This window comes from Pogonomyrmex barbatus, unplaced genomic scaffold (assembly GCF_055798465.1).
Source record: "Pogonomyrmex barbatus isolate J1 unplaced genomic scaffold, ASM5579846v1 scaffold1, whole genome shotgun sequence".
In the NCBI taxonomy this organism is placed as follows: domain Eukaryota; kingdom Metazoa; phylum Arthropoda; class Insecta; order Hymenoptera; family Formicidae; genus Pogonomyrmex; species Pogonomyrmex barbatus.
The window spans coordinates 11,028,853-11,056,132 of NW_028297098.1; the positions used below are offsets into that span (position 1 = coordinate 11,028,853).

The following is a 27,280-nucleotide window of genomic DNA, read 5'->3' on the forward strand; positions in this document are numbered from 1 at the left end:
TACGAGCGTAAATATCATTCGGGTGGAGTGCAATATCACCGCGGGCGCGTACAGCAACAATGAGCCGATTCATACGATACACGAGTTTTCGCCAAACGTTCTTCCGGGATATAAACTGTCGAACGCTCCGACATCGATCATTTACTTTCCGATCATCGCGCGAAACGTTACCGATATCACGCTTCGAATCGTGGATCAAGACGGGCGACCGATCGATTTTCGCGGAGAGGAGATAACGGCGCGACTTTACGTGCGACGAAGACATTAGAGAGAGAAATGCGTAAGAGCGAAAGATGCTCGTTCTGAACGAATGGTACGCAAGAGGAGAAGACGCAAACGCTACATCCATGATCCTACCGCAAAACGACGCGACGAGGAAGGCACGCGAGGGAAGAGCGAAGGAGCTGAATGCCGCGAACGTTGCGTTCTTAAGATCTTTAGGTTTCGTCGTGAAGAATCGACATGGCGAGCGACATTTTAAGTATCGGAGGTGTCCCGATCTTTGACGATCGTATACGTACGATCATGAAAATAGAAACCCACACTTACAATCTGTATGCTAACATCATGTTCGGATACAGCGACGAGATACGAATACCTATACAGCAACAGGATCTGTATATGTTGTCGTGCGAAAGTTTTCTATATATCGAGGGAAAATTCGCGACGAGAGAGAGCGCGAAGGAAGGCACGGCGAAGGAAGTTACGAGAGCGAAGCTAGTCAACAACTGCGTCGCGTTTATGTTCGATGAGATTCGATACGAGCTCAATAGAGTGGAGATCGATAAGAGCAGAAACGTCGGCATAACGATCTTGATGAAAAACTACGCATCGTTGAGCTACGAGAGAGATAGAGCTTTACAGAATACCGGATGGGAAATACCGCCTATAGCGTTGGATTTCAACTTTTGCGTGCCTCTCAACGTACTTCTCGGTTTCTGCGAGGATTACAAACGCATAGTGATAAACGCGCGACACGAACTCATTTTGATACGCGCTCGCAATGATAACAATTGCGTCGTGGCGCATTCAGATCAGAGACTGAAGATCATCTTGTTAAGAATACAGTGGCGACCATACGTGATATTTAATGACGTTAACAAACTATCGCTTCTGCGAATGTTGGACAGTGGACGATATCTGAGCATGGGCTTTCGTTCGTGAGATCTGTACGAATTTCCGTTGTTGCAAAGTACGACCAAGTATTCCTGGGCGGTAAAAGCGGCGACGCAATTGGAGAAACCGCGATACGTGATCTTCGCGCTACAAACCGGAAGGAAAAACGTACCGTCGGAAGACGTTTCTAAATTCGACGATTGCAAGCTGACTAATGTAAAACTCTATTTAAATTCCGAGTTCTATCCCTATGACGATATGAATCTAGATTTTGAGCGTAACAAGTTCACGTGCTGTACGATATGTATCTGAAAGTTCGAAAGACGTATTACGGGTGTGAGACTTGCGAACTGTTCATGACTGTCACTAGATTTTTGCAATACCGCTAGTGGTCATCGATTGCTCCCACCAGAACGAATCGATCAAGAGCGCCACCGTTCGCGTAGAATTCGAATGCAAAGAGAACGTTCCGGCTAACAATGGCTTATTGTCTCATCATTCACAATAGAATTGTAGAGTATAACCCACTGACGAACGTCGTGCGTAAACTCACGTAATCGCGATTTTCCTACGAGAACGATGCCGAACGTACTGATCTTCGTCGATCTGCAAGATTTTATCGTTCGGGAGAAATTTATGGTTAAAGAGGCGATATTAAAAAATGGAAAAGAGTTGACCCATCGAATATTTCGAGAAGCGATACCCTGGAATCTTCTTACAAAGACGGAAAAATCTAAAACGTGTTGGATAACCTCCAATCATCACGGCCTGCAGTGGAGCGACGGCGACGTACAAACTCTCGAAGCACGTGATTCGAAACGGCGTGTGCGATCAATCGCGAGACACGCCTAAACGAATGTACGTCAAAGGCTTGGAGAAAAAGAAGTGATTAGAGGAGATTCTCGGCTGCGACGTCATCGCGAACCACGACGTGATCGTCGAGACTATCGACGCGGATTTCGAGGATATAGAGCGCCTAAGCACTCTGGACGACGTTCGAGCATTTCACTGCGAGCGTCACGTGAAGCATTGCGCTATGGAGAACGTGTGCAAACTGTACGACTGGTGGTCGAAACGACGAGAATGTATCACCGAATTGTAATATCGCGTTAACGACTTATATCATATGTCAGATTGGTTTTTAATTATTGTATCATATATTAGATTTAGTGCTTATATATTATAATTAGATTCATTGCTTATACTATACTATCGAATTCTTTTATCGCTCGCTACACTTATATACATGCTTGAGGAAATACAAAAAAAAAACATTGTTTATAATATATCTCACCTTATTTCATTTCAATCTTACATCCCAAAGTACAGACCAACGAGTTCGCAATCGATAATATCGTTACGATCGAAGGCATCGCTATCGCGTATGACTCTTGAGATATTTTCCGTATCCTTAGTAGTGAACGCGATATCCTTTCGATAAAACATTGTTTATGATATATCTCGCTTTATTTCATCTCAATCTTACATCCCAAAGTACAGAGCAACGAGTTCGCAATCGATAATGTCGTTACGATCGTAGGCATCGCTATCGCGTATTACTCTCGAGATATTTTCCGTATCTTAGCAATGAACGCGATATCCTTGAAACGTGCTAATTTCGCATCGATTTTTCCTAATATCTTGGTCAACGAGATAACGAGTCTGCTAATACAATGCTCGAGTTCGAACATGTTATTCACTGTTTTCTTCGACATGGCCAAGCAAGCAGCGGATGTTTCCAGGCGTAATATCGTCAAGTTGTTGATTTTTCCGAAACGCACGGTCATATTTCCAATATGCGACGGGGCTGGAAAGGACGGTTCTCCGTTGATACTCTGCAGATACTTCGAGAGAACGTGTCGTTGCTCGACAAGTTGCCTCCACGACATCGAGACCTCCTTGCCATGACTATCTCCCAGAATAATATTCATGCGCGAGGAGCGTTCAAGAGTGACACATACATTAAGAAACTTGTATCCCGTCTAGTCAAGGAATATTTTCGTTCTAGAATTCTAATTGGATTGTTCGTACAACTGGCGTTACTATGACTCGACGCGATCGGCCTGTCATCTTCGAGCGTCCTCTTCCTCCTTTTCGCGTCATCGCTCTCGTCGACTTGGCGCGTCTCGGAATCCTGCGAGTGCTTGATATCGTACATCTTTACGATCGAAGAGATCGCGCGATACTGTTCGTACACGTTTCGTATCCTTAGCTCTATACACTATACGAAAACTTCCGTGCCTTTTCCTCCTCTCTTTCCTCTTCTAAATCATCCTCGCTCGAACATACGTTCCTCATCTGAGCGAGTCTTTTCAAAAGAGCGCGCAATTGCTCTAACAGTCCGTCCCTTGGACACACGATAATCTTTGAATCAAAAATCTCTGAATCAAATTTATCGGCCATAGTTACACTTCTAGTAAATTCGTTGTACTTGAAGAACTGTCGTTTCACGAGAAAGTACAGATTACCGTCGATGTATCGAACGGCGGACGTTACAGCGGGTGGATTCCCCGGAAATATCGCGTGCAACGAATTATGTCTGACGGCTATCATCGAGCAATCGTCGATCTCGGCCACGATCTCGTTGTAAATCGCGAACATTCGCCCCGCGTTAGTATTAACCATAGCGTTGATTTTCGCATTGGGAGGAAGATTCATATCTCTCAATTTCCTCGGCCAACCCGGTACTAGTTCAAAACTCGGATATTCTATCATGTAAACCGTATCGTCAACAAACAATACGAGTTGGCCCGAGGCATCGAATCGCGCTCGAACGTCAGCGACGAATTCGCAGCCCACATCTCGAACGCGACCTCGGTGACTCATAGAATGCTCTCGCTCGCCAGGTGAAAGTTCCAAGAAATGCGTCTTCGCCCATTTCCTCGGAGAGTTGTCCAAGTCACTCGATATATCTTTGATGCCGCATCGCGGTTTACGCATCTGTTCCAATGTAGCTTCGTTAAGAACACCATCATCAGGTATACGGTAATACTCCTGGAAAAGCGCAATCGCGTGTCTCAGAGCCAACGTCGCATTATCTGATATCATTTGCACGTTATCGCCGTCCAGATATCCGTAGGTTTGCAAAAATCGAATCGCCTCCTCATCGCTGTTGGCGGCGGAGTCGCTATCAGCGGTGAAGTCGCGAGTCGCCGCGATAACGACTATCGCGCACGCGATCACGGCGATCCCGCGCGTCATCGCGCGAGACGAGAGTCGAATCGACACTGCGCGTCACCGACCAAAATACGCGCGAACCGTTCGATCGATGTTGCCATCGCGAGAGGGCGGAGATCGACGCGATGAATCGACCCGAGTCGCAAATCAGAAATTACAATCGCTTTAATTAGAACAAAATAAAGAACGACGAAATAAACGATAGACTAATCTTCTATTGTTGCGGTCAGACTTCCCGTAGTCACGCGTAACGAGCGCGAAAATGACGCATCGCACAACATTCACATTCCTAATGAAATATTCTCTCCTTGTTAATATTCCTACGACAATTTTCTTCTCGCATGACTCCCACTCTCATACGTTCTCGGAATGAGGAAAAAAACTATATCTCTCTCACAGTCGGTTAATCGTCGCAACAATGATGCGTATTAATGATTCGCATTATTCTCTCTTTATTTCAATATACATATATTCGTTACTTTTATTACTCGGCATCATATTTGTACACACTTTTACACATATATTCGTGTACATATTCTTATTCATATTAGTAATTAGTATACATATTAATATATTCTTTTACATAGATATATTACATTCTCTTTTACATATACTCGCGCAAATTTGCGCTCTTCGCCACAATCGATACCCCTAACGATAATTCGCGCGAGCGTCATAGCGATACATCCCTACTCGCTGTCGTACGCTTCTCGCTTCCCCGCGCACTCCGGGTACCTTCCTCAAATCATCGGCGACTCGATCTATCAACTGTCGCGTCAACTGCTTCTTTCGATCCGACACAGAGTTCAAAAATTGAACTCTCAATTTCGCATATTTCCACCAGTTGCGTCTCTTCTTCTTAACTATATCCTTGACATTGTGCACGTACATTGTACATTCGAACCAATTCGCAATCGATCCCTTTCTCGCCCGGAGATCTCGCCTCGAGCTGTCGTCCACCCTTCAACTTCGTCACGTACTGAACGAATCGATCAGCCTCCTCCTTATAGAGACAACGCGAACAACGCGAACAACGCGTCTAAACCACTGCCACAACTCTCATCATTCCCTCTCGTAGTACTCAGACGCGCAAGATACTTCTCGTACTCGTCGTCGAGATCCCCCTTCGTCGTTTTCAGACGCACCAGATATTCCCAGTAATCTCGTATCCAATTCGAAGAAGCCTCCTTCGTTATCTCAATCTCCATAAGCGACGCACGCTCATCCGGCGTCGCGGAACTCTCGACCAAGCGAATCATACTGTCCCCAGAACAGTACGAGTTCTACGGACCCTTTCGACGAGCCGATACGAGTCAACGTCTTGAAAAAGACGCTATGATTCCGACTGCGTGACATACGTCCGTTGATTTAGGCAAGAGAATTTAATCTTTTTTGCCTGGAATAGGACCATATGCGATCCCCGAGAACGGGCGGGAACGAGCGTGACGAGAGGGTTAAATTACAAATGAGTAAATTAATTTATTATTAAACATTTAATTAATTAATGTGAACGAACAAAATACAAAATTAAAATACAAAATACTTAACATAAAGAACAAATGGTACGCATAATGATTACTTGGTAGATAATGGTAACGGTTAATATCCTTTGGGCATGAGAGTGGAAAAGAATAAAATTGCATGTAAGTGTAGCGGGTGTTACAAAAGTGCGGAGGTCTTCGGGAATGGCAGTTCGGGATAAGACTCTACGTTAAAATATTTAGAGTCCGACTTAGATACCCGGTTTTTACATATAAGTAAATAAAAATAATAGAATAATTTAAATAAACATTTATGTAAATGTAAAAGTGTTAAACCTTAAGCATAATAAGCTCAGAAAGGTAAGTAAGGGGGAAGGAGAGCAAAGGGGAAACGATTTGTATTTAAGTAGTGATGGGTAGATTACAGATTGTATTAATCCATGCGACTTACTACTGCGATAACAAAGAAATGTTGATGTAGGTGGATCGGTTAAAAACAAAACAGGAGTCAGGACCAGCGGCCAGTGTTTGGTTCTCTGCAGGATGTTCCTGGGGTTCCGCAATGAGGTCAAAGACAACAAGGGTGCACGTATGAGGAGGAGGAGGAGGAGGAGGAGGAGGAGGAGGAGGAGGAGGAGGAGGAGGAGGAGGAGGAGGAGGAGGAGGAGGAGGAGGAGGAGGAGGAGGAGGAGGAGGAGGAGGAGGAGGAGGAGGAGGAGGAGGAGGAGGAGGAGGAGGAGGAGGAGGAGGAGGAGGAGGAGGAGGAGGAGGAGGAGGAGGAGGAGGAGGAGGAGGAGGAGGAGGAGGAGGAGGAGGAGGAGAGGAGGAGGAGGAGGAGGAGGAGGAGGAGGAGGAGGAGGAGGAGGAGGAGGAGGAGGAGGAGGAGGAGGAGGAGGAGGAGGAGAGGAGGAGGAGGAGGAGGAGGAGGAGGAGGAGGAGGAGGAGGAGGAGGAGGAGGAGGAGGAGGAGGGAGGAGGAGGAGGAGGAGGAGGAGGAGGAGAGGATGAAGGAGGAGGAGGAGGAGGAGGAGGAGGAGGAGGAGGAGGAGGAGGAGGAGGAGGAGGAGGAGGAGGAGGAGGAGGAGGAGGAGGAGGAGGAGGAGGAGGAGGAGGAGGAGGAGGAGGAGGAGGAGGAAGGAGGAGGAGGAGGAGGAGGAGGAGGAGGAGGAGGAGGAGGAGGAGGAGGAGGAGGAGGAGGAGGAGGAGGAGGAGGAGGAGGAGGAGGAGGAGGAGGAGGAGGAGGAGGAGGAGGAGGAGGAGGAGGAGGAGGAGGAGGAGGAGGTGGAGGAGGAGGAGGAGGAGGAGGAGGAGGAGGAGGAGGAGGAGGAGGAGGAGGAGGAGGAGGAGGAGGAGGAGAGGAGGAGGAGGGAGGAGGGAGGAGGAGGAGGAGGAGGAGGAGGAGGAGGAGGAGGAGGAGGAGGAGGAGGAGGAGGAGGAGGAGGAGGAGGAGGAGGAGGAGGAGAGGAGGAGGAGGAGGAGGAGGAGGAGGAGGAGGAGGAGGAGGAGGAGGAGGAGGAGGAGGAGTGAGGAGGAGGAGGAGGAGGAGGAGGAGGAGGAGGAGGAGGAGGAGGAGGAGGAGGAGGAGGAGGAGGAGGAGTGAGGAGGAGGAGGAGGAGGAGGAGGTGGAGGAGGAGGTGGAGAGGAGGAGGAGGAGGAGGAGGAGGTGGAGGAGAGGAGGAGGAGGAGGAGGAGGTAGGAGGAGGAGGAGGAGGAGGAGGAGGAGGAGGAGGAGGAGGTGGAGGAGGAGGTGGAGGGGAGGAGGAGGAGGAGGGGGAGAGGAGGTGGAGGAGGAGGAGGAGGAGGAGTGAGGAGGAGGAGGAGGAGGAGGTGGAGGAGGAGGAGGAGGAGGAGGTGGAGGTGAGGAGGAGGAGAGGGAGGAGGAGGAGGAGGAGGAGGTGGGAGGAGGAGGTGGAGGAGGTGGAGGAGGAGGTGGTGGAGGAGGAGGTGGTGGAGGTGGAGGAGGTGGTGGTGGTGGAGGAGGAGGGGAGAGGAGGAGGAGGAGGAGGAGGAGGAGGAGGAGGAGGTGAGGAGGAGGAGGAGGAGGAGGTGGAGGTGGAGGAGGAGGTGGTGGAGGAGGAGGAGGTGGAGGAGGTGGAGGTGGAGGTGGAGTGGAGTGAGGAGGAGGAGGTGGGAGGAGGTGGTGGAGGAGGAGGTGGTGGTGGTGGTGGTGGAGTGAGGTGGGAGGAGGTGGTGGTGGTGGTGGTGGTGGAGGTGGATGAGGTGGAGGAGGAGGATGGAGGGGAGAGAGGAGGATGGAGGAGGAGGAGGAGGAGGAGGAGGAGGAGGAGGAGGAGGAACGAAAAGCCGAAATAGAAGAGGAAATTAGAGAAACACCTCCTGCTGATATATAATCTTTGTTCTTAATTTCTCGATTTATGTTTGTATTTAATTTTAATTTTAATTTTAAACTATCGAATTTTTTTAATAGAAACTCCTCTCAGTCTTATTTTTCATGTGAGAAAGAGACGACGGCGTTAAAAGGCGAGTTACTTCAACGAAAAATATTATGTATGCATGTTTATTAAATTAAATACGAACATAATATTCGAAGCAATGTCGAAGTATTTTCTATAAAGTAAAATTCTAATTTTTGTAACTTTTATGCAAAAGCGGACATCGAAGAGCCACAGCGTGAAGGAGACCGAATATTTTCTGCTTAGAAGAATTCGGAAGAGAAAGAGGAGGAGGATGAGCACGAAATAACTGATGAAGAAAGGGAGGAGGAAGTGGGAGAGGGACAAGTGGAAGAAGAGGAGGAGGAGGAAAGGGAATAAGCACGGGATACCTCTGAGAACGAGATCAGAAATTTTAACCATTTATTATTAATCGGGAAAAATTCGCGCCGGTTTAGAAATTTCGAGATATTAGGAAAAAAGGCGATATTCCGTTTACGTCCGCTGCCTGAAGGAGTCGAACTTTATAATTGGCTTGAAAACGCATTCGCTAAAATGCCTATGCGTTACATACTTCCGAACCGCATGATTACGTGGGATTTTCATTCAATTCGGAGGATTTAACGCACGATCCGGCGGGATTATTTCGTTTCGACCGGCACGCGACTTAACTCATGAGGACATTTGGCGTCTTGTGAGTTCAGTAGCGCAAAGCGCCGGTGGTCTCGATATTATGCAGAATTTTAACCTACGCGTTTTCAATGTCACGGCATCCAGAGGTTGCGGACGCGTTTCGAATAAACTTACGTGGGAAGACATTACGAAATATTCGATCTTAACAATCTCAAATTCAGATAATTTGTATTTTCCCTTCTCGTAGCCGCGCAAATTTACCATGAACGCGGAATGTTGCGAGCGGGGGAACTTCATGAGCGATGGAATGCAGTAAGACGTCAGAATTCCTCGTTACAACGCGATCTCGCGCTGGATTTGATGAGGAGGGCTGGCGTCACCATTCCACCGGAAGGTTGCGGGATTCGGGAAATAGAATGTTTCCAACGTTTTCTCGCCGCATCCGATATCGCGATTGTTGTTTATAATTTTATTACTTTCGGACGCGGGGAGAGACCTTTATTCGCCGGAACCGCGGTATCTCTCTAGAACGCGAGCCCTTATTCGATTAAATATTATATATTACGAACGTCAACATCACTATAGTCCTATTTTAAATTTAAGAGGCCGCGGGAAGTAGAGGAGGTTATTGCATATCGTGCAATATCGAAAGAAAAGGGGTCACCGCTGTTCAAATAAATGTTCTCGATGTAACAATGTGCCGCCGTGTGATCAACGCGAAATCGTAGAACTTGTTAGGTGTGAGACTTGCAAACGTTTATTCATTGGAAACGCATGCTTCGAGCATCATCTTGCGACAAAGTCGTACGGCGGAAAAACTCCGGCGAGTGTCTGTAATAGTCATTCGACTTTGCGAAAGTTGCGGACGGATTATAAAAGCGACAAAAAGACACGAATGTGGCATTTCTTTTTGTAAAATTTGCAGTTCACAAAAACCGCTAAATCTTTGCTACATGCAATCTCTCTCTCGTGAAGACAGATTCTCCACTGTTGAGTCTGACGGGGATTCTTCTGTAATTACGAGAGAGAGCGAGCAGAATAATGTGGGTGAGCGGGAACGCAAAAAAGGACGAACGGCATTCGTGTTTTATGAATGCCGTTCGTGTTTTGAGATGCGTCAAGATCAATCACTTGAGGGAACCGATATAAAAATTCACATCCCGACTCTCTGTGTCGCGCAACAGATTTGCGATTCGTGTGCGGAGATAGATAATTTGTCGGTGCGCTGCGACTGATGTGGAGTACGCGAATTTGTTTTTCGGCAGAATCCTGTAAAACAATTTGTCGAATTTGCAACACGCCCTACAAAACATTTTACTCGGAAAATTTGTATAGCGCATAACGCGAAATCGTTCGACGCACAATTTATCCTTCGGTACATTGTTGAAAATTATTCCGGATTAGAATCTCGTATAATTTTGAACGGTACAAAAATTATAGTCTTATCAGCAAATTATACGAAATTTATCAATAGTATTAATTATATGACGATGTGTTTGTCAGAATTACCGAACGCCTTCGAGTTACCGAATACTTGTGACAAAGGTGTCTTTCCTCACTTATTTAATACTGCCGATAAACATATGTCGCTCCACCGGATGTTCGTTATTACGCACCCGAAACAATGCAAATAGAGGAACGCGAACGTTTTCTTGCATGGCACGCGAAAATGACAGAAAATAAATGCTTTATTTGATTTTCAACGCAAAATACTTGAATATTGTCATACCAACATTGATATCCTTCGACGAGTATGCATGGCCTTTAGAAAAATATTCTTACAGCGGGGAAACGTGTGTCCATTCGAGGAATGTACAACTATAGCTTCAACGTGCATAAGAGTTTTTCGGAAACACTTTTTGTGCGAAAGAGAAATAGGAATCATTCCATCGGATGGATACAGATTTAAAGATAACCAGTCGCGCAAAGTCGTGCAATGGCTAATTTTGAAGGAACGCGAGATCGGTCATCGAATAATTCACGCGGAACGTGGATGCGAGTATCGATTAGTGGAAGGCATGCTTGTCAACGGATATTACGAATGCGAGAATGGAGATGAGACATCATGTCTCACAATTTCACGGATGCTTTTTTTACGGATGCCCGTCTTGTTATCCAATAAATCGCAATAAAACGTTTGAAAATTTTACGTTTGACGCGCATTATGAACGAACGGTTGCAACGTCTTGGTGATTACGTCAGCAAGGATATATCCTAACGGAAAAATGAGTGCGTTTTTGACGAAGAAATGCGCGAAAATCGAGTGACACAAGAATTTCTTGAAAATCACCCTATGGTGCAAATCTCACCTCTCGATCCTCGTGACACATTTTTTGCAGACACACCGGTAATATCTCTACTTGATATGAAGTTTCAGATACCGAGAAGATACGTTACGTATGTTCTCTGTACCTGTATGTACTCAAGACTGGAGTTTTTCCAATCGGTCATCCAGATATTTATCGGGGCGAGGAATGCAATAGTTTAATTGGAATTGCGCCAAATTTTAATTTTAGTCGAGGTCGTTGCCGAGTACTCCTCCCACATGATCTTTTCCATCCGGTACTGCCGTATCGCGTACGCGTAAATTATTATTTGCTCTTTATAGCACATGCTGAAATATTTTCTCGCGATGCGTGCACTCACGACGATCCTGCGGAGCGTGAGTTCGAGGTCGCAAAAGTTATTGTGAAAACACCACTACTATTCGGTTGATATTGCACAGTAGAAAATTTGACAGGATTTTTGACGAAATCATGTGTTGGAAACAATCTTTCCAAAAATTGTTTATGATGTTCGTGCAATCTTTTGTTATTTAAGGAATCATATATATATATATATTTTTTTTTTCGTAATAGCTATATCCAGTGTCCATCTGATGAACTTGATGAACTGTGTAATATTTGTATATGTTGTATTTGTATGCTTTTTATCCATCGGATACATATGGATAGTATAGTATCAAGTAACTGTAATTTCCATGTTTCAATAGGTGCATATTATGAACAATTTCGTAAAAGATTTTGAAAATGTTCCATATGCATGTCTGTCAACCATCTACCCTGGACAATTATGTTTTTCTCTGTAAGCTTTAAAGTTATAAATTTCTTTGTCTACAGACATTTTTATTTAAATTAATTTTTTTATACTATGTGTAAACAATTAAAGCGCTAATAACAGCTGATATTTTTCAGTACTTATGGCAGCCGTTATACAACGCCAAACAGCTGATATTTTTAAGCGCTTATGGCAGCCGTTATACAGCGCCAAGCAATCGATATTTTTTAGCGCTTATGGCAGCCGTTATACAGCGCCAAACAGCCGATATATATGATGTGGCAGTTGTTTTGTATATTATAGTGCTAAAAAACTGTATGTATATATGTATGTATGTATGTATGTATGTATATATATATATATATATATATATATATATATATATACACACATACATACATATATATATATATATATATATACCTGAAAAAAAAAATATACATTAATTAAACTTTTCTCTGATGAATATTTAGAATACTAATTCTACAACTATGTCCTTTTCGGCCCGATTACAAAGGCGACGCCTACTGAATTCCTACTATCAATCGAGGCTCAACGACCGAACCGCCAATCGTTCTCAGAAGAGTTTCATAAAAAAAAATGTATCCGAATTATATCTTCCACTAATTATTATTAAAGCAGTTTTCTTATTACATAATTTTTATTTCCACAAAACATAAAATTTTCTTTTCAATATATTATATGTGTTATATATAAAGTAATATTTATAATAATAATTTTAATAATAGAGAATTCTAACATAATAAGTACTATTATTAGTAGGATAACAAAGGGAGTCCGAGATCCCCCAGGGGTATGGGGGGGCGCGGAGAGAGAGGGGGAATCGTAGAATCCTAAGGGGACCTCGGACCCCCTTTGAGTCGGGATAAGATGATTCTCTTTCTTCAGAGGGTTCGTATCCGGGGAGAGAAGGTGGATCCCTCTGGCGGTCGTCGAGACAGGTTTGTCGGTAAGGCGGTCGCGGGGTTTCCCCGGGTCGGTTCCCCATTCTCGACGCCGCCCTAGCGTTTTTTTCTAGCGTTTTTTTCTAGCGTTTTTTCTAGCGTTTTTTTCGGGCGCGTTCTCGACACTGCCCTAGCGTTTGTTTTTTCGGGCGTGTCCTAGCGTTTTCCCCGCTAGGTAACCCCGGGCGCGTCATCGACGCTGCCTTAGTGTGTTTTTTTCGAGCTCGCGTAGCCTTGGGTGCGTTACGCCGCCCTAGCATTTTTTTTCGTGCGGTCTAGCACTTTTCGCGTAGCCTTGGGCGCGTTCTCGAGGCCGCCCTAGCGTTTTCCGCGTGGTCTAGCGCTTTTCGCGTAGCCTTGGGCGCAACGTCGCGATTAGTCGCCCCCACAAAATTGTCGCGTTCGCGGCGTTAATTCCCGTGATCGCGATACTCGGCGGAGCGCTCTCGGAAAGGAAGAACACTGTTTTAAGAAAGACTCGCTCTTTATTAAACCAACGGTACAGAAACGCGTCCGGCCACCGCAGAATCCGGCCGTCAAATCTATAAAACAGTCGGAGAACGACGCGTTGCCAAGGGCCGATCCTCTATTCGAACTCTTATCGATTGATATTGATTATTTCTTAGCAGCGCCGAACGGAATACCGCACGGCCGCAACACTGCCCCCCTCTTCATAAAATTGTCGTCCCGACAATTCTTCCTCTTTCAAGAACTTCTTCTTAGGAAAAGACTTCTGGGCTCCTGCGACTTCCTGCCCTACCCTGGGCTGCTGCCTCAGGTTACCGGGCGCCGCTACTTCCAATCCCAGTCTTCTCTACTCTTCAGAAGAATCTTGTTCTTGAAATTCTCGCGCGTTTCACTCTTGACTCTTCGTCTTGAGCTTTGCGCACTTCTCTCTTCTATTTTTCGGGCAAAGTGGGGGTAATCGTCGTGGACCCTTTCGTCTTTCTAAAAGACACACTAAGCCCCTGCCTCGGCATTCGCCCATCGTCCCCCGGAAAAACCACGACTCGGAAAACCGGGGGCGAAGCAGACTTCTTTTCAGTTTGAAGCACGAGCCTGAAGATCTTGCTTGGTGGTCAGGCTCGAGGATCTCCCCACGACGCTTCTCACGACGGAAGGAAGCTTAAAGAAAAATAAAACAGAACACAGTAACTCAAAACAATTAACAAGAAATAAAAGTAATGTCGAAATTGGAAAACCGGGCCCCGAAAATCTCTACTTAAAATTCTTCCCTTTCCCTATACGGAGCTAACCTGTCAGCATGCACAACCTTGCTTTTCCGACCACCTGAACGAGAAATACAGAAAACTACATCACTAATTTTCTTAATTATCTCAAAAGGCCCCTCCCAATCGTTCTGTAGTTTGGGAGACCTACCCTTCTTACGATGAGGATTAAATAACCAAACCTTCTGTCCTTCCTCAAAAACGGGATGCCTAGCCTTTCGATCATAGCGGCACTTGATCTTCAAAGACCTTGATTCTAATCTCTCTCTTACTCTCTGATGAATTTCATCCAGCTTCTGCCGCAAATTTCGAACGTACTCCTCCGCTGACTCGGAAAAACCATAACTGGGAGGAGTACCTCTTAGCAAATCCATCGGCAAGGTAAGATCTCTTCCGCAAAATAATTCTGAAGGAGTTACGCCTGTAGCCTCATGTTTAGAGGTCCTATAGGCAAGAAGAAACATGGGAATCCAACGATCCCAATCCTTTTGATTCTCTTCAATAAACTTTGACAAATACTGTCTGATTTGACAAAATCGTCTGATGTTGTCTTTCAACTTGACCATCAGACTGAGGATGAAGAGCGGTCGTCCTCGTTTTCCTAATTCCCAAAATTCTCATCAATTCTTGAAAGAGCTGTGATTCAAAATTCCTTCCCTGATCAGTATGAAGTTCCAACGGGACCCCATATCTAGAAACAACCTGATTAACAAAAATTTCTGCTACCGTAGTAGCTCTCATATTTTTCAAAGGAAAAGCTTCTACCCATTTAGTGAAACAATCAACAACAACTAGGAGATACTTGTTGCCTGAAGAAGAAACAGGTAACGGGCCTAAAATATCCATCTGAATCCTCTCAAAAGGAGCTCCCGAATTAAAGATCTGCAAAGGAGATTTCCCCTTATCTGCAGCACCCCTCTTCGCAATACAAATCTTACAGGTTCTGCACCATTCCTCAACATCCTTCTTACAGGTTGCCCAATAAAAACGTTTCCGGATCTTTTCCAGCGTTTTATTGATCCCGAAATGCCCTCCAGAAGGAGTATCATGAGCTTCTTCTAAAATCTGCTTCACTTTGCTTCGCGGGACCATCAACTGAAGAAAACTGTTTTTCAAATTAGGAGCCTCCCATCTCTTATGCAAAATCCCATTTTGGACTTCCAAGGCATGCCATTGTTGCCAATAGATCTTGGCTGACAATCCTTTCGAAGAAACTTCCTCCCAAGAAGGTCGCAAATCATTTTCTTTCGCAAGTAAAAACATTGCCAGTTCCTGATCCTCTATTTGAGCCCTTCGCCAATCCTCAGAAGAATCCTCACGCAAAACAATACGAGCAACTACTTTATCCTCCAAAAGCCCTCTCTGAACTTTCTTTAGAACAGAATCTACATTTTTCTTCTACACAAGGGCGTCTCAAAAGACCATCGGCATTACCGTGTATAATCCCCTTTCGATGAGCAACATCAAAATTGTATTGTTGTAACCTTTCCATCCAGCGAGCCAATTGTCCCTCCAAGTCTTTGAAGGACATCAACCATCTCAAAGAAGCATGATCAGTTCGAATAGAGAAACTCTTTCCGTACAAATAATGATGAAAATGTTTCATCGAATCTACCAAAGCTAATAACTCTCTTCTTGTTGTGCAATAATTCCGCTCAGGTTTGTTCAAAACTCGACTATAATAAGCAATGACCCTCTCACAGCCGTCCTGAATTTGTGAAAGTACCGCCCCTATTCCAAAACCTGAAGCATCCGTATCCAATTTAAAAAAACAATCTTTCCCATTAAGAGAGCCTTGAAAAACAAAATTTCTTGATTTTTCACACCCTCTCTCAAAACGCCTACAAACACCCGGGGCATTTCTTCCATTTGTCGAGCCCGCCCCTGTAAGTTCGACAAAACCTATTTTCCCTGCTGTGAAATAGAAAGTGATGGACACTCGGAACGGAAGTGCCCTTGTTTTCCGCACTGCCAACATTCCTGTTTCTTTTGAATTTTAAAATTCTTCTTTTTCATAAAATTTAATCCCCTCGTTCTACGAGATTCTACCTTGAACCCGTTTAAATCAGGATTGCTCGTATAATTCGAGCAATCTTTAATCTCTTTAAAATCAAAATTTCTCTGCTCTTTTAAACAATTCTCCCTAATAATTTTAATAGCCAAAGCTCTTTCTACCGCAGCCCTCAAAGACGTTAACCCTTCTAGCTGCAATGTCTGTTTAACATTCACATCAGACAATGCAAGTACAAACTGAGAACAAGCAATTTTGTCACGAACTCCAGGAGAACATTCAGGATAAGCTAATCGAGATAAACGCTCGATATCCGAGCCTAATGCAGCTAAATCTTCTCCGAATCTCTGTTTTCGATTCGTAAATTGATAATAATAATTTTGCGAGGATAAATTTTCTCCAAAACGTAGTTCTAAACGCGCGACTAAATTTTCAAATTGAGAGTTCTCAAAATCCGTGCCCCCTTCCAAAATCGCACGCGCTTTTCCTCGGAGACATGACGCTAATACGACAGCCTTTTCCGCGTTTCCCAAATTATTCGCCCGCGCAATTAAATTAAATTGCGTAAGATATTCGCGCAACGGAACACTACCATCATAAATATCGGGCTTAAGTTTCAAGTCGGAATTAAAATTTGAAAAAGGAAATGACTGGCCTGATATCGGACGTTGCGAAATCTCTTCCTGCGGACCGGGCATAGAAAATGTTTCTGTCTCTCGACGAGCGCGCTCCTCCCTCAGAGAGCGAAGCTCCTCCAGCGTTAAGCGAAGAATCTCCTCCAAATTCGGAGACGCCTCCGGTCCTTCCGCTCGAGTGCAGGCCCTTTTCCTCGCAGAGATCACTCTCCGACTTTTCGCCTCTTCCTGTCCAGTCCCCGTCTCTTCTGTTTGTCGCTCCGCCATTATCTCTCTCACACACACACACGAATCGAAAAATTCGATCCCGGAGGAGCCCCCAAAATTGTCGCGTTCGCGGCGTTAATTCCCGTGATCGCGATACTCGGCGGAGCGCTCTCGGAAAGGAAGAACACTGTTTTAAGAAAGACTCGCTCTTTATTAAACCAACGGTACAGAAACGCGTCCGGCCACCGCAGAATCCGGCCGTCAAATCTATAAAACAGTCGGAGAACGACGCGTTGCCAAGGGCCGATCCTCTATTCGAACTCTTATCGATTGATATTGATTATTTCTTAGCAGCGCCGAACGGAATACCGCACGGCCGCGTCGAGGCGACTCGCGTTGTTGACAGGATGTTGCGGTTTGTCGCGTCGCCCTAGGCGTGTCTGTTTTCCATAACGTCGCGATTGGGCGCGTCGTCGAGGCGACTCGCGTTGTTTACAGGATGTTGCGGTTTGTCTGTTTTCCATAATGTCCCATTAGGCGTGTCGTCGAGGCGACTCGCGTTGTTTACAGGATGTTGCGATTTGTCGCGTCGCCTTAGTCATGTCTGTTTTTCCATAACGTCGCGATTAGGCGCGTCTCGTGTGGTTTAGCGCGTCCTGTTTCGCGGGATGTCGCGGTTTGTTATATCGCCTTAGGCGTGTTTCATAATTAGATGACTATGAGGATATAGAGCATGCCGCTTGTGCGCTCGCGTCCGAGCGTTTTTCGCGTGGCCTAGCGTGTCCTGTTGCGCGGGATGTCGCGGTTTGTTACATCGCCTTAGGCGTGTTTTTACGTCTAGGTGACTATGAGGATATATAATGCATGCCCGCTTGTTCTGTTTTGTAGAATGTTGTGGTTTGACGCGTCGTCGAGGCGATTTTTTGAGCGATATTTGTTGCCGTGTGTTTACGATGGCGAGAACCGTTAAAGTGGCGAATCGATGCCAGATATGTAAGACACGAATGATCGACGACGATGAGATGTGTTGGTGTTATTCGCTGGATGATTTAACATCCTCTCCATTGCGAAATGTCACGGCGTATCCATCAGTCAATGTGACGGAATACGTTGTGAGAGGACAATACGCACCGCTTTCCAATCAATTAAAGAGGCGCGGTTATCGAATTCCTCAACGTGAGATTTCGCCTAAAAAGATAATAGAGGCGTACGTATGTCATCATTATCGAGGGATGGCATATAATCTGTTATTGGAGGTACTCTACGAAAAGAAGAAGCCGATCGAGATTAGCAGGCGACAGGAGTACATGGTGAATTTTCACGAAAGCGATTATTACGATGTGTTTAATGATAACGATGACAACGAGATGTTTTTTTGCGCTCATCGTAAGTATGGGAGGAAAAGCGGTGTCGTTTCGTCAGCTGCGTACGAGGAGGAGAGAAAAAGAAGAGAGATACACAGGAGTGTATCGAGTGTCTCGAGATCTTGAGAGAAAGATGTGAGAATAGAGTCGATCCTACGGTTACCGGAACGATAAATTCTTTAATCTCTCGAATAGCGCAGTTGGAGGGTGCGAGATTCACTTTGAGTAGACGTTTTAATCACTTGGGTGCAGGATACGACGGTTCGAAGGGATTCGAATGGGTGGATATCGAGACGGCTTTCGCGAATCGTGTACGAACGGGTGCTGTGGTAAATATCGAGTACATCGAACCTCGACGGTTTCTTGAGGACGCGAGGGCTACGGTGCTCGAGCGAGTGCGAGTCGATCTTGATATGCACGCGTGTTTAAAGGTCAACACCGTGTTTCACGGGGAGTTCGTTGCGAATGATAAAAGCGCCGTTAAGAGCATTCGCACGAAGAATTGTCAGCTATTCGGTATGTCCGATCTACGAGAATGGTACGACGGGAACGTTATGAATGTTGTTCTGACGTCGCTGGAGGAATTTCAGGAACGTGATAGCGGTTGGGCGTTATTTCGAATATTAAATTTAATGATTAATATAAATAAATGTAATCTTATGCTGGATGTTGGATGTTACTTCCTCCGAAGATAAAATATAAGAGAGCCGTGATTAATGTACGTTCACACGATAATGCGTGTTTCGCGTGGGCGGTGATGGCCGCTTTATATCTCGTTGATATACACGCGGATAGATCGTCGTCGTATCCTCACTATTCGTTGGTGCTGAATTTCGATGGTATTGATTTTCCTATGACACTACGAAATATCGCTAGATTCGAATGTCTCAATGATTTGTCTATTAACGTATTTGCTATTCGAGAGAAAACGGGGAGAAACGATATCATGATCGTTCCTTTGTCGCTTACGGAAAACAAAAAGTCTACGCACGTAAATTTGCTCTATTTGTCGAACGAACGGCGCGGCGATAATGTCGGTCATTTCGTATGGATAAAGCACTTGTCTCGACTGTTAACGTTGCAAATAAATAAGCATAAGGAAAAAAAATACATATGCGATCGGTAAGCGTAAGAGAGAATATTCTCGTTGTGAGATAAATTTTGTATTAATTATATATTGTATTTTTCAGATATCTACATTATTTTTATTCAAATGAGAAATTGGTCGCGCATAGCATCGAGTGCGGAAAAGCGAACGACTGTGCTGTTATTCTTCCGAGCGAGGACGACAAGTTGCTCTCTTTTCACAATCATGACAGAAAGGAGAGACTACGATTCGTCGTGTATGCAGATCTGGAGTGTGTCTTAGAAAAGGGAAATCAACGATTCAGTGAAAGTCTCGACAATAGATTCGCCTATCAACACCATAAGGCGTTTAGCGTAGGATATTATTTGCATAGCACGTACGACGGAATCGTTTCCGCGTATAGATTTTGCTGAGGCGACGACTGCGTCTCGTGGTTCGTCGAGGAGCTGCGCGTTCTCGCGTGTCGCGTGAAGAAGATTCTGTGCGCGAGTGTACCGATGTCGGAGCTCACGTCGAACGAGTGGAATGCTTTTCAAAAGGCGACAAATTGTCACGTGTGCGGAAAGAGTGATTTGAATCGTACGATATTCGTGTGCGTGATCACTGTCATCTTACCGGACGATATAAAGGACCCGCGCATGCGAGTTGCAGTTTGAACTATCAGAACGCGTTCGTTATTCCTGTTTTTTTTTCATAATCTATCCGGTTATAACGCACATTTCATTATTAAGGATAGCGAACGCTTTCGAGGGTAGAGTCGATTTGTTACCGTTGACTAAGGAAAATTACATCGCGTTTTCGAAAATCGTCAATGATTCGACGTACGGAAAATGGAAAACTTGTGTTAAGCTACATTTCGTGGATTCGTTTAAGTTTCTTAATACTAGTTTAGAAAAAGTAGTTTCGTATCTAGATCGAGAAAAATTGAGGATCTCGCGATTCGAATTTTCTGATCTAATTGCGGAGGATTTCGAGTTGCTCACGCGCAAGGGCGTATTTCCTTATAGAGTATATTGATAGCGTTGATAAACTGTTAATAACCGAATTACCGCCGATCGAAGCTTTTTACAGTTCTTTAACTGGTGAAACTGTGAGTGTTAGTGATTACGAACATGCGCGAAGAATATGGGAACGTTTTCACGTGAAAACTCTCGGCGAATACAGCGATCTATATTTGAAAACGGATGTGCTTCTTTTGGCGGATGTCTTTGAAAATTTTCGAGATACTCGTATGGAAAGTTACAATTTGGATCCAGCGCATTATTTCACATTACCGAGATATACGTGGGACGCTATGTTGAAATATACGAACGTTCGATTCGATCTGTTCACCGATATTGATATGGTGATGTTCGTAGAGCGCAGTATACGCGGCGATTTAAGCTAATGCTCGAATAGATACGCGCGAGTTAATAATCAATATGAATCATCATATGACTCTCAACCGTCGTCGTATCTTATGTATTACGATGTGAACAATCTCTACGGCTGGGCCATGTGCGAACCTTTATCGTATGCGGAATTTCGGTGGGTCGAGAATGTCGAGGGTCTCGATATTATATCCGTGCCATCTGACTCCGATATTGGTTATATTCTAGAAGTCGATCTCGAATATCCGCGACATCTTCACGACGATCACGCGGATCTTCCGTTTTGCCCGACGCGCGAGAGACCGCCGGGAAATCGAAACGAAAAGCTACTCGCCACGCTCTACGACAAGTCGCGTTACGTGACGTATTATCGCAATCTTCAGCAGTGCGTGCGACACGGTTTACGCGACAAAGATCTATCGCGCGTTGCAATTCGCGCAGTCTCCTTGGTTGCGCGCGTACATCGAGCTCAATACGGAACGGAGAACTCGCGCGAGCAACTAGTTCGAGAGAAATCTGTATAAGCTGATGAACAACACGGTTTTCGGTAAAACAATGGAGAACGTGCGTAATTACGTAGACGTGAGACTCGTGACGCGTTGAGACGGAAGATATGGCGCAGAGGCGCTGATCGCGAAACCGAATTTTCATAGTAGCGTTTTCGATGAGAATCTTATGGCTATCGAGTTACGCAAACTCGAGGTTCAATTTAACAAACCAATCTACGTCGGTATGTGCATTCTAGAAATATCTAAAATGCGATTGTACGATTTTCATTACGATTATATGATACCGCTTTATCGCTCTAAATGCAAAATTATGTACACGGATACCGATAGCTTGATATATTTTCTGGAATGTCAAAACGTTTACGAGAATATGAAGCGAAATATCGCGAGATTTGACACTAGCGATTATTCCGACGACAACGCGTACGATATACCGCGCGCGAATAAGAAGGTTCTTGGTTTGATGAAAGATGAGAACAACGGAGCGATAATGACGGAGTTCATAGGACTCAGGGCGAAGATGTATGCTCTGAGAGTTTTCGGAAAGAGCGATACGAAGAGAATAAAGGGCGTTAAGAGGAATACCGTCCCGAAAACGATAACGTTCGAGGATTTCGCGTGTTGCTTGAACGAATCGTTGCAGCAATCGAGACGTCAGGCGTGCATACGCTCGATGCTGCACGAGGTTTACACCGTGTGCGAATTAAAGCTAGTTTTGAGTCCTTACGACAAGTGATACTTAATACCTGGCTCCACTAATACATTACCGTGGGGCCATTATAAGATATCATTATAAGATACCATTATACGATACCATTATTACGTACTAATGTAGTATAAAAAAATTGTACCAATATAGAATAAATAAACTTTGTACTAATATAGAATAAGTGATACTGTACATTCTTTATTCATTATAATACAGCTGTTTTGTGAATCCAAGAGTTATGTGTATTGTCCATTCCTAGCCATTTTGACAAAAATTTTATCGTCCTTTCTACGTAATACTTTCTCAACGAGATAGATATCAGGATTGGAAACTCGCAGTAACTCGTGTTCGTAAAACCCTCCGCTATTGGTTCTTTACGATAGTCTTTTAGCAGATACGTCACGGGATTCGTGTGTTGCACCTTAGCGATTCGAAAAATCTCAGTCGTCCAGTTAGGCGTATATCCTTTTTCGAAAATCGTTTTGAACTTGCTGACATGTACCGGATCGTTCACCTTGAATCTTGCGGGGGCTGCGATCTTCAAGTGACTGTATACCGTGGAGAGAAGTCTCTTGGCAATGGCTGGAGTTTCGTCCGCTGGTCGCATTCCGTTCGATGCGTGCGATTGTTATACTCCGAGATTAAACGCGGTAGAGCATCGAGCCATCTGTACGATTCGTTTAGCGTGAAGAGTTTTCACATGTTGTTCTTGAGCGTGCGATTAAATCGCTCCACAACCGCCGCCTTCATCACCGAGTACGTCGAGTAGTGGCGTATATCGTATCTGTCAGTAATCGCTTTTACGGAGGCGTTGTAGAACTCCTTGCCCTTGTCCGTTTGTAGATTTCGCGGATGTCGAGCGTCGTCGCGAAATATCTTAGACGCCGCGGCTACCTCGCTTCCGCTCTTGCTCTTCAGCGGCACAGCCCACGCGTATTTGCTCAACACATCGATAACCGTCATCACGTAATTGTAGCCTTTGTTTTGTCGCGCGTACGGACGCATCTCAACGACATCGGTCTGCCACAGGTTGTCGTAATCGCGCACTATGACTCGACGACGCGGAAAATTTCTTCGCGCGGACTTGTGAAGCTCCTCGACGAGTTTCTTCTCTTCTCGATGCTCATCGTTGATTTTTACGAGGAGGCGCGATTCACGTTAATTTTATTCATGCGTGTTCGCTCCTGTTCCTCGTTCCAAACGTTAATAGTGTGTTTCATAATATTTGGAATATCCGTTTTTAGTGCGATTAGTAATTCGTTTATTGTTTCTCTAGTCACTATTTTATCCACGTTCAACGAGGCCAGCGTCCTGTCCAGTGTCTCTCTCGTTATCGCATTATTCGTTAGCTCTCTCGTGATTCTTGTCAGATCTGTCACGCTACGCGCGAGATTCTCCACGTTCGTCGATATTTTCTCGCGGCTCGTCGACGATGCGTCGAGCTCGTTTCGCACAGATTTCTTTAAATTATGCAGTGATTCCTCTAGGATCTGTGTTCGTTTCTCCTGAGCGTCGCTGATCGTCTCGACGGTCTTTCGAATCTCGCTCGAGTCTAGTTCGCACTTTGTCTTGTTTTTCCTCCATTCGTCCTAATTCACGTTGAAACATGAGCAGATCTTTAAGTCATTGATTGTTCCGTTCATCGAGTACTTGTTTCGTTTTTCTTATTCGTTTATCGAGATCGACGAACAAAGCTTCCCTCCTTTCCTCGATCTGTCGCAGTGATTCCTCTAGATTTCGCGTTCGTTTCTCCTGAGTGTCACGGAGCGTCTCAATGACTCCTCGGATCTCGCTTAGATCTCTCTCTCACGATTCGTCCCATTTTTCGAGCTCCTGTTCCACTGTGTCTCTCGTCTTCTCTATTCGTTTGTCGTGATCGACGAGCGAGGCTTCGCTCTTCTTCTCGAGATGCCGCAGAATGTCCACCTCGGTTCTTACGTCATAATATTGCAAGAGAATATTTCGAATTCGCTTGTTCATATCTTCTAGCTGTTTTTGTAGTTGGTTCGTTAGAACTTTCGATTCCTCGCTCCTTACGCGAAGCGCTTCGTCGACATAACCTTTGGTTGTCGCGTCGGTATCATCGATCGGTGTATCCAAATGGCGTATCTTATGTCTGTTGACGTCGTAGTCGTCCGGATTAAGGCAGAGCGCGCTGCCCGCAGGGCATCGTCGAACGATCGTCAATGCTGCGTTGCTTCTCCAGAGATTTCCCGAATTTATTCACGGATATCATGCCCTCGCGGGTGATGAATCTACCGCGCGCGATAATCTGCTCGTAATCTCGGCGATCTGCATATCGTATTTGAGAAACAATCTGGCTACGCGCGTCATAGATTCCTCCAATTCACGAATCGATCTAACCGTGCTCTCGTTCATCTTCGACAATAAAGTTCGAGTGCTTGTCGAGAATTCGCTCGTGTCGGAGATTTTCGCTTCCGCGTCTCGAAACGCGCTGTCCACGTAACTTTTACTCGCGGCGTCGGTATCGGTTCTAGGTGTAGCTAAACGCCGTATAATTTTGTCTCTAGCGTCGTAGTAATCGTCACTTAGACAGAGAGCGTTATTACGCATATAGTGACATAAGGAATCGATCGACGGTCATGAGCGTACCCTGTCGCCTCCGCCGAACGACTCCAGCGGTCTTCCGAACTTATTCACCAACATAATGGGAATACCGGTCGCCACCAGCGCGCGCCACGGTTTACTCGATCGCGTCAATCTCGTGAAGTTCTTCGAGTATCGACAGAATCTCGTTGTCGTGAGCGTCGTTGCCAGCTCGTCTAGAGGCATCGAGCAATCGAAGACGATCAACTAGTTCGTTGGGATCGTCCCAATGGACGTACTCGATTCCTTTGTTTCTCACCCGCATAGCGAATGGAATAGAGTCGATCCCTTTTTTTCTCGCTTTACTAATACCAGCGTCACTTTTATCCTTATCGAGCAATAGTGGCGCGATGATATGTTTGTACTTGAAACCTTTGTTTCCTAGAATAGGCATAAGCGCATTGTGGCCACGTCGATGGGCGTTTGTAATTAACAGTATACTCTTGTACGTTTGCTTGTCGTTCTCCGTGTACACAGCGTCGTCGGAAAGTCTCTTGAAGATCAACTCGTATAAGCCCGGGGTACCCGGATATCGCATGTCGCCCACGATCACGCTGTCGTCGACGGTCACATCGAATTGCCTATCGCCAAGCATCGAGCCGTCTAAATCGAAGTACACTCCATAAACGTGATCGATCTCGCTCTGTTTGTCCCCGCTTAGAAGTGCGCCCATATATTTGCGACCTAATGGTCCCCATTGCGCGTTCGATATTGATTCTTCCGATTCGTTTCTAGTCGCGGGACTTACCGTCGCGATCAAGGGCGATCTCGTCGAGAGACGTCTTCTCGTCGATCTAGACGATGGCTCATCGTCGTCATCGGTTTCGCGTTTTCTCTTAGCATCAACGAATGCGATCGGGTCGATTCCCTCGTCTCGCATAGTATTCTCGGCAATTCGTTTCAACGGCTGAACGATCGGATTGAGTCGTCTGTCCAGCGCGATCTCCTCTTCTATCTCACCGGTCTTTAACTCTCTGTACTTTTTACGTATAGAGTTCTGAGTCTTCGCGATCTCTCGCGCCGTTTTTTTCAACCGAGCGACATTCGTACCAGCCGCAGCGTCAACGTCCATTCTCGTAGCACAACTGATCGCTTTACACCACGGCGAAATCATTAAATCCTCGTCTGTATCTACCATTTCTTAACGTGCTGTCTTTATCGATGACTACGAAACCATATTTGTGTTTCCAACACGCGCGACATAAGGCGTAAAAATTCTCATATCCGTGTTCATGTGCTCGTTGTAAACGTGCTTTAGGTTAGTGCCATCTTGTTTAAACAGAATCAAGAGATTCGCGTTGTCGCGTATCAGGTGTTTTGGAATGTTAGCATATGTCTGACAAAGATAGAAACAATCGATGTTCGAGTGTCGACCCATGGCAAAATATTCCCTGATCGCGTTCTGCTTGTCACAGGCCACGTCGTCGAACACGAATATCGAATCGGGAAGCGCCTCGCTCGGTGGCACGACGTCGCTATTGTTCGAGAACGCATGATAGTCGATCTCGTCCATCGACTCGAGCAGTTCCGCCAGATATCGATATTTTGGTTGTTGCAGAGATTTCGAATAGACGTACACATTCTCAAGCGTGCGCCATGCGGACTTTCGAGCATGCTTATCAACACGTTCGTTTTACCGCAATTGGAGGGGCCGCAAATGATGCAACGTATCGTGTTCGATAGTAGAGGGCTGTGTCTGCGCGCCCTCTCGACCGCGTCGCCCGAGATTCGTCGAGCCTTACGATCGAGATTGAGCACTCCTATAGCTGGCGACCGTCGAACGAATCGCATTTACTCGCGCTCGCTTCGAGAAGACGCGACCGATAATTGCTCCACTTATACTCGATGACAATTCGATCGCGCACAGTGATCGGTATGTTTCCCCTATTAATGGACAAACGCGATATTCTCAATCTATCCGCTCAACAGTTGCAACTTATTCCGAAGTTCGTTCTCGTGCATGATTTCGATAGATACGTGGAGCTACTGTGGGACAGATTACCCGATCATCTGAGAGCGGATCCCGAGGTACAACGTTGTCGCGTGTGTCTGGAACATTATAATCGTCCGTGGCAACAATCGCATATAGACGGTCCTGCGCCTCTTATCAAAAATTGTAACGAATGTTTAGCGGCGTGGGACTACTCAATGCGGCGATAAACGCGCTTCCCTTCGAACTACATATTCCCGGGTATCAATTTTGTGGGCCCGGCACCCATCTCGCGAAACGATTGGCGCGCGGCGATCGAGGCGTAAATCTGTTGGATGCGGCGAGCACGATATCGCCTATTCGCGAAATAAGAAACTCGCCGATCGCCACGAGGCCGACCGAGCTCTCGCCGAGAAAGCGCGCGAACGTATAACAGCCGGAGATTCCACCTTCGGCGAGAGAGCTGTCGGGACCGCCGTATGGGCTGCTATGAAAACAAAGACAAAGCTAGGCATGGGTTTGAGAAAGAAGAGGAGGAAGACGACAACGATGAGGAGGATACTTCCAACAGTGAAACGTGGAGGCTTGTTACCCATTTTTCCGATATTAGGCGCGCTCGGTTCTTTAATCGGTGGCGCGGCGGGTGTCGCGAAGGCAGTAAATGCCAGTAAAACTGCACGACGTCAACTGGAGAAGTTGCAACGTCACAATCGAGCGATGGAGGGTCACGGATTGCATCTAGCGCCTTACAAACGTGGCAGCGGTGTAACGAGAAGAACGAAAAAAAAATCATGGAAAGAA

General features: G+C 45.6%; 3 protein-coding genes across 3 annotated transcripts; 1 reads left to right on the forward strand and 2 right to left on the reverse strand.

Annotated features, from left to right (window-relative positions):
- The first annotated feature begins 462 nt into the window (after positions 1-462).
- On the forward strand, positions 463-1,164 carry LOC148938116 (uncharacterized). The gene has a single exon (XM_089072483.1). It carries the CDS (start codon positions 463-465, stop codon positions 1,162-1,164), a length of 702 nt encoding a protein of 233 aa, XP_088928609.1.
- A 14,270-nt stretch (positions 1,165-15,434) lies between these two features.
- Positions 15,435-17,302, reverse strand: LOC148938117 (uncharacterized). The gene has a single exon (XM_089074160.1). It carries the CDS (start codon positions 16,961-16,963, stop codon positions 15,953-15,955), a length of 1,011 nt encoding a protein of 336 aa, XP_088930286.1. The 5' UTR covers positions 16,964-17,302; the 3' UTR covers positions 15,435-15,952.
- A 4,845-nt stretch (positions 17,303-22,147) lies between these two features.
- On the reverse strand, positions 22,148-22,549 carry LOC148938118 (uncharacterized). Its single transcript, XM_089072566.1, has one exon. The coding sequence runs from the start codon at positions 22,547-22,549 to the stop codon at positions 22,148-22,150; it is 402 nt and encodes a 133-aa protein (XP_088928692.1).
- Between the last annotated feature and the right edge of the window lie 4,731 nt (positions 22,550-27,280).

What these genes read in the sequence shown, in the direction of transcription:
- LOC148938116 (XM_089072483.1), top strand. Translation starts at nt 463, where the DNA reads ATGGCGAGCGACATTTTAAGTATCGGAGGTGTCCCGATCTTTGACGAT.
- LOC148938117 (XM_089074160.1), bottom strand. Translation starts at nt 16,963, where the DNA reads ATGGCGGAGCGACAAACAGAAGAGACGGGGACTGGACAGGAAGAGGCG.
- LOC148938118 (XM_089072566.1), bottom strand. Translation starts at nt 22,549, where the DNA reads ATGCGACCAGCGGACGAAACTCCAGCCATTGCCAAGAGACTTCTCTCC.